Source organism: Myotis brandtii, unplaced genomic scaffold (genome assembly GCF_000412655.1).
Source record: "Myotis brandtii unplaced genomic scaffold, ASM41265v1 scaffold250, whole genome shotgun sequence".
NCBI lineage: Eukaryota > Metazoa > Chordata > Mammalia > Chiroptera > Vespertilionidae > Myotis > Myotis brandtii.
The window spans coordinates 967,848-975,670 of record NW_005359478.1 but is presented as its reverse complement, the minus strand read 5'-3'; the positions used below and the strand labels follow the sequence as shown (position 1 = coordinate 975,670).

At 49.5% G+C, this 7,823-nt stretch overlaps 1 protein-coding gene across 1 annotated transcript in view; it reads right to left on the bottom strand.

Annotated features, from left to right (window-relative positions):
* Positions 1-4,672: 4,672 nt before the first annotated feature.
* Positions 4,673-7,823, bottom strand: part of NPR1 (natriuretic peptide receptor 1) — a gene marked incomplete at its 5' end in the record, with an annotated part of 13,074 nt that continues 9,923 nt past the window's right edge. The window contains 2 exons of the mRNA XM_005867700.2: positions 4,673-5,564; positions 5,719-5,810. Coding sequence (XP_005867762.1) covers positions 5,502-5,564; positions 5,719-5,810 — 155 coding nt within the window. The remainder of the gene's footprint in view (positions 5,565-5,718; positions 5,811-7,823) is intronic.

Below are 7,823 nucleotides of genomic sequence, written 5' to 3'. Positions count from 1 at the left end.
GCATGTGCCCTTGACTGGAATTGACCCCAGGACCCTTCAGTCCGCAGGCCGATGCTCTATCCACTGAGCCAAACTGGCTAGGGCTCTCTCTCATTATTGATATTTTATCTCTCTCCCTCTCCCTTCTTCTCTGAAATCAATAAAAATATTTTTAATGTTAATAAATATTTCCATGGTAAAATTTTAGGTGTCTTTAATTTCTTCTCTGTGCCTCTTTATTATATAAGTGTGTGTCATTCTAGAAATCAAAGACATTAGTCTTTCTCTTTTTAAAAAAGTATGTTTTTACTTATTTTAGTGAGAGAGGAAGGGACAGAGATATAGGAACATCAATTGGCTGGTTGGCTGCCCCCCACTGGGTATCGAGCCCACACCCAGGCATGTGACCTAGGTGGGAATTGAACCAGCAACCTCCTGGTGCAAGGGATGACGCTCAACCAACTGAGCCACATCAACTGGGTGATGTTAGTCTTTTAAAAAAAATCTCTATTAGAGCCCTAGCTGGTTTGGCTCAGTGGATAGAGCATCGGCCTGCGGACTGAAGGGTCCTAGGTTCGATTCCCGTCAAGGGCACATGCCTGGGTTGTGGGCTCGATCCCCAGTAGGGGGCGCGCAGGAGGCAGCCAATCAATGATTCTCTCTCATCATTGATGTTTCTATCTCTCTCTCTGAAATCAATAAAAACATGTTATTTAAAAAAAAGTCTCTATTGGGGGGGAAGGGCAATTGGGAAAACAAAAAGGGGGACATATGTAATACTTTCAACAATATTTATAAAAAATAACAAAAGTGTCTATTAGATATATTTACTACTGCACAAATGAATTTAGTTCATTCTGAGCCTCACAATTTCTATGAAAACTCAGTTCCAACATCAGCAAAACAAAGACACACCTTTCTTAGATGGCAGTTGAAGCAGCAAGCCCCCTTGTCCATAAACAAAATGATTCCTTCAAAAGGAATTCTAATGATTGAAATCTCTCCATCTTCTTATGTCAGGAAGAATATTCTAGTTACAGCTGTTCAAAAATAGATTGGTTTGAGTTCCAAGTTCCTGAAAGTTTTCCAATAGAACATGGAAGAATTCACAGATATTTTAAGAAAGATGTTGGGCCTGGATAGGCAGCTGGACTGCACGACTTCTACTTTCTCTTCTAAGATTTTTAGATCTTACCAGTACCTCTCCCTGAGGGTTCTAATTGTGTGCTGCGTTTCACTTCCAGCTCTTCTGTGGACAGCAGGGACTTCTTACATGTAGCATCGTGGTTTGCATGATGTGGACTCAATAAACGAGCAAACACTTATCTAGTTCTCACCACTTGCCAGTCAGCATCCTAAGCTTGCACTGGGGGGGAATTAACTCATGTAATCTTCAAAGCGACCCTATGAGATAGGTCTTCAGATCGTTCCCGAGTTACAGAGCAAAAAGCTGAGGCTTAGCAGAGTTGAGAAATTTGTCCAAGATTACATGGATTATGAGGGGCAAAGCTGGGATTTGAATCCAGGCAGGCTGTCTCCATAGTTAGCCTCTTCTTAGCCAACATCATACTGCCTCTCACTTCAGAGATGTTTGAAATTGCTCCAATTCCAAACGCTGAGATCTATGCGGTGTTCTACCCTGGTTCTGGCCTGCTGGGAGTTTTGTGGGCTGACCTGATCATGGCAGGCAAAGTATGCCGTGTGCAGTCCACATTTGTTTTTTGTTGTTTTGTTTTAAATTAGCTTTATTGTTGAAAGTATTACAGATGTCTCCTATTTCCACCCACTATCCCCTTCCACCCTGCATCTGTCTCCCCTCCCCCTCCCCCTGCACTATTGTCTGTGTCCATGGATTATGATGATAGGGATACAAGTTCTTTGGTTAATCTCTTCCACCCCTCTCCTCCTGAAAGCCAAAAGCAGAGAATAATAGTGAGATAGTTGCATCAAGTTCAAGTGATTAACAGATGTACTTGATTATGGAATCTTTCCGATGGAAAGGTTCTTAAAGGACAACCAGCCCAGCCACTCACTCAATGATGCAATGCATGTAATAGGGAACTGAATGGGTGGGATTTTTCCTACCTGGACCCCCTCACTAAACCTGGGCTTAGCACTACGGTCAAATGGGTTCCTGCCCACCGTCTCTTGTCTTCCTTGGTCTCCTCCTCCTCAGCATCTTTGCCTCTGCTTGATGCATCACCAAATTCATCAGCATCCTAACTCCTTCATCTTGGTGGTAAACACCTCGCCTGTAACCCTGCTTGCCTTCCAACTCAATGAGATTAAGTCTTCCTGGACAGCATTAGGTATTTTTTTATGGTTAATTTATTTGTTTTTATATTTTTACAGCTCCTGCAATTTAATTAAAAATGACTTTCAGGCTGCAAAACTGGCCTCTGCTGCTAATTAGATTCCACGGATCTGTCCAGAAAGGTAGAAATCATTTTTTTAATAAACATATATATTTTTAAAGTATTACTTGCCCTGGCTGGAGTGGCTCCGTTGGTTGAGCATCATCCCTTGCTGCAAAAGGTCTCCAGCCAGTTTGATTCCTGGTCAGGGCACATGCCCAAGACTCGGGTTGGATGGTTAGTTCCAGTGCCTACAAGAGGCAACTGATCAATGTTTCTCTTTCACATCGGTATTGCTCTCTCGTGTCTCCCTTCCTCTTGCTCTCAAATGAATAAAAAACACATTTTTAAAAAGTTTAAAAAATTATTACTTAATGTACTGCTATGATATATTACCCAAGCTCTTGGACATAGAGAAGGAGGGGGTGGGGAAGAGGGTATTTGTCTTGTCAACTCTACTTTTTTCCAGGCCCTGGTCTGGTGCAGAGCTGGTTGGGCTAGGGTTCCCTTTGCACACAGTCTACAGTGGGCCCTCCTACCCACAGCTGGACTTCAGCTGGGCCCTCCTACCCCCAGCTGCACGGCCTGCACGCCACCCCCCTCCCCAGGGTGTCACGTGGACAGATGAGCTAACGTATGTGAAAGCCTTTGTCAACTCCAAGGCACAACTGAATGCCAAGGATTACTGTTGTTATTCTTATTGTACTCCAGGGAAACCCTGTTGCCCACTCGGCCCTCCCAGCCCTCCTCTGTGGGCCAGCCGGGGAAACTGCCAGGCCAGACTGCCCCTCCCCTGTGGGCGGCGGTTCCTGGCACAGATCTGCCTCCCGGACTTGGAGGAGAGACGCTATCTAACGTCGGACCCCCCACCTCTCGGTAATGGCTTTCCCAGTTCTTCCTGGCTTCAGGGACCTTCCTCCGGAAGGAAATCTTCTCGGTCGCAGTGAAAGTTCTCGAGCTGCAGAAATCATCCACTCCCAGGGCCTCTCCTGACGCCCACCCAGCGCCCTCCCTCCAGCGTCAGCAGCAGAGCCAGGCTGCCCCGGAAGGATCTGACGGGCAATTTCCTAGAATTGTCTTCCCGGAGTTCCTCAGTCTTTGGGCTCCCCGCTCCCCTCCCCAAAGCCCAGTCTCTTTAGATACCCAGCCCCCATGCCCAACGTCTCAGGCCCTAGTTCTCCTTGGCAGATCCACTCTGCTCTGGGGTTGTCTACTACCCTTGGGAGGGGCAACTGGGGCAGGAGAGTCGAGATGGTCACCAGGGCCCACTAGGAAGTTGAGTATGCCGTGGTTACCAGGGCAACCATCCTTCTGTTAGGCCTCCCAGCAGAGGGTGAGGACTTGACCATGCAAGCTGCCTCTCCCAATAAATCAAAGCTGACTGAAGCCCAAAAGGGTGGGTAGGGAGCACAGAACATTAAGGTCACTGGACAAGGTCACATCCCAGACCACCACTTGCGTATCGGGGAGCACTGCCCTGAAGGCAGACCTCCAAGCTGCCCACCCCTACTTCCAGGTCCCACTGGGTGTGGACTCCAGGAAGAGGCTTGGGGAGGGGAGGTGGGAGGAAGGGCCTGTCTGCACTTGATGGATGGTACTGAAGAAATGTCTGGCACTTTCTTTCCCCTTGGGGGAGGTGAAGCTGTAGCCACCTCTCCCCCCCTCATCTGCATTCCTGCCTGCCTGCCTCTCAGGAAGGGGGTGGGGTGAGCTGCTGGAGCTGGGACAAGGAGGGCCCTTAGCCCAGGGAGAGTCATTTTGCAAACTATCACTCACAGTTGTCCACACTGGCATGGGAATGGAGGGACGTGCGGACAATCCCGAAACCTCAATGGAATTGAAAAGGGATCCATATGTTCCCACCCCCATCCCTGTTTCTGTGCTCCCGGGCCTCCTGGGGCAAAAGATGCGAGAGCTCTCCATCCAGTCCTCACGCCCTTTCCTGCTTCTGATTTTCATGCTCCTACTAGTACATGGTTTGCCTTATGGACTGTGTTATTTGTGCTGAGTGTGAAAAAGCAACGTGTGTGTGTGTGTGTGTGTGTGTGTGTGAGAGAGAGAGAGAGAGAGAGAGAGAGAGAGAGAGAGAGAGAAACTGCTGGTATCTTAGCATAAATAAGGCAGTAGCACCAAACTAGTCATTGAAATCTTCATTTTCACCTATTGCCAGTTAAAAAACAGTTTCTCCCTCTCTCTCTTCTTTTTTGTTACTCCTCACCTGAGGAAACATGCCCTCGACAGGGACCTCGACCCTTCGGTGCCTGGGCTGATGCTCTAACCACTGAGAACACCGGCCAGGGCTGCCAGTTTCTCTAAGAATGTGCTTGATAAAGCAGGAAAAAGTTACTAACATGTGGTGGGTTTATTATAGTTATTTTAAATGAGTTAATAGGGCTTGTTTTCATTTATAGTACAGTAGATATCAGTAGATAAGCCCACAGAAACAAAAGCTCAATAACTCTTAGGGTGGAAAGGGTTCCTGGGATCAAGAGTGATGCATGCCCTGCCTGGGCAATGCGTCGGCTGTTCCCAGCTTGAGAAGCATGTCTCATCTGACAGAGGGTGGAGGATGTGGCTGTGTTTTCCGGCAACCCTCTCTCCCTCAAGAAGAGACACTGTCACTAGGATAACGATTTTAATGGTCTCCACTCCCAGTTGAGAAGCAAGGCATACAGGCCGTCAGCCCCTCCATACCTTGCCTCTCCCCTGCACACTGTATCCAGCGGTGGGTGGTGAGAGATAGGGGGTGTTTGTGGCAGTTGTGGACCCCCCCCCCCAGATTCACTTCTAAAACCTTTTGCTATTCCCCCTAAGATGGCTCTTCCCCTTCCCCATAAAAGTCACAGTGTAGCAAGGCGGAGGGAGGAGGGCACAGGAGGGGCAGGAGGATCCAGGAACCCACACCCCAGCTTGGCCTGAGTGGGGGTGGATAACGGGTGTGGGCTTTGTTCTGGTTCTGTAAGCTCCGAGTTCTCTCCCCCGACACCAGTCCTCTTTCAGAGGTGGTATGTGGGGTCTCCACTGGAATGAGCACACCTGAGTTGTTCAAACCACTTCTCTGGATCCTCTGGCAATAGTGGGGCTGCGGTGGGTGAGGGTGAGGCCTGGACCCTCGTGTCACTTCTGGCGCCGGGAAGGGAGGTGTGGGAGGCCAGGAGGAAAGGCGGGTCAGCCTCGGGTGCTGTTCCCCCGCTCCCCCAGCAGCCAGTAGGTCCGAACTTTGCCTTTGCCCTGGAGGGAAATAGAAGAGGAGGTTGGGATGGGGAGTGGCAAGCCCATTTGCCAAATGATGGGAGTGGAAGGGGCTGCTTGGGAAGGGGCTTGAGGGAGGGCAGCCCCCTCTGGGACCCCAAGGGATGGTGAGGATAGGGGCTTCCTTCTCTACCTTCATCTCTACATCCCCTCGAAGCTCCAGCTCGAAACCACCGAACTCCTCCAGGACAGCCTTGGTCTCCGAGGACAAGTGGATCTTCAGGGCTGAGGAGGATAAGGAGAAGAAGGGAAGGGGAGGGATGCAAGAGAAGGGCCCAGGGGAAATCAGGGACTGTGGGGGTAGAAAGATGCTCTCTCCTTCTGAGTCCCACCCTCTCCATGGGGTGTCTGACCACACTGGCCTCTCTGCTGGCACCTGAGAGCTGTGTGATCTATCCATCCTTTACACTTAAATTAATTAAAACTCAACACAGTTACAAATTCAATGCCTCAGGTGCAAGACCACATTTCAAGTGATCAAGAGCCCCTGTGACAAAGGCTCCCATGTCCGACAGCTCAGATTAGAGAACATTTTCATCACTGTAGCAAGTTCTATTGGACAGCACCTCGCGCATCACCAGGCTCTAGCCCAGGGGTCCTCAAACTACGGCCCGTGGGCCACATGCAAATACAAATACTGTATTTGTTCCCGTTTTGTTTTTTTTACTTCAAAATAAGATACGTGCAGTGTGCATAGGAATTTGTTCATAGTTTTTTTTTAAACGAACTCATTTTTTTTGGTTGATTTTTCTTTGTTAAATGGCATTTAAATATATAAAATAAATGCCAAAAATATAAATCTTCATTTTACTATGGTTGCAAATATCAAAAAATTTCTATATGTGACACAGCACCAGAGTTAAGTTAGGGTTTTTCAAAATGCTGACATGCCGAGCTCAAAAGGTTCGCCATCACTGTTCTAGACAGTCTAGCACAGAGGTCAGGACCTCACACTTTGGATCCTGCTCTGCCTAGTCTGAATGCCGGAGTGAGTGCCAGAGTGAGTGCCGGAGTGAGTGCCGGAGTGAGTGCCGGAGTGAGTGCTTGCTTGGGGAAGTCATACCAACTATCTGGGCTTCATTCTCCTAATCCGTAGAGTAGAGTAGCGTGCTGACAGGGACAGTGCCCATCTCAAAGCCCTGCTGTGAGGATTAAATTTAACCTTCAAAAAGGGGACAGAATCTGGCACATGGGAAGCGCTCGATCAGCGACTGCTGTCGGTTATCTACCTCACCTCCCTCGTTTTCCAGCTGGGGTCACTGAGGCCTAGAGATCTTCCCAGGCTGCTGCGGTCAGACCTCGGCCTCCTGACTACTGACCGGGTGTCCCTACACCCCTTCTCTATCGATCTCCCTCTGAACTCGCTCCCACCACCCCTGGGGTCTGCATCACAATGGCCTTGTTTTGCTGTTTAACCATTTCTGAGGATGTGCTCCTTGAGGAGTGGATCTCAATGAGAGGCTCTCTCCTCCCCGGACAGCCCCAAGCACCGTGCCCAGGGAACATCTGCTGGACCAGAGCCCCACTTGGCCCCAAGTCGCCCTTCTCCCGCCATGAGGCTTGGATGGGGTCCACACGGACGCTCCAGCCAACTGTGGGTCTGGGTCTTCGTATCCCAGGGCCCGGCTCTCACAAATTGCTCCATAAATGTTCACTTGGTTAAACTGTGTTGAATACAGCAGGAAGGCCGAAGATCAACAGGAAGCAGGGCCAAAGGAAGCGGTGGGAGCGAGCGTTTATTAGGTACCTACTGTGTGTCAGGGGCTGTGCTAGGTTTTCTACAACCGGAGGCAGGCATCGTTTTTTACAGATAAACAGCCGAGGCTCGGAAAAGTTGAATGACGGTTATGTGCTCCGCATGTATTACGGCTTCCTCACATAACTCTAGTGAGGCAGGCATTTATTCTCATTTTTACAGACGAGGAACACGGAGACTCACAAGGGTGTAGCAAACCCAGACCCAGCTGGGTTAGTTGTAGAGCGGAGCTCCACACGCCGGTGGGCAGCTCTGAGCCTTCCTGACCACGCCCACGGGGAGCAGAGGGTTTCTAAAGGCGGGAGTCCTGCTGGGAACTGGTGAGCAATGGCCTGGAAAGACTTTCCAAACATTTGGAAAGGCAGGGCAGCTAGGATCTGAGTCTCTGATTAGATGCAAGGTGATCTGCCCAGGTTGAACTCTTAGGAGCAGGAGGCTGGGAGGAGCGAGGGCTAGGAGCTGGGGCAGGGATGACAGGCACA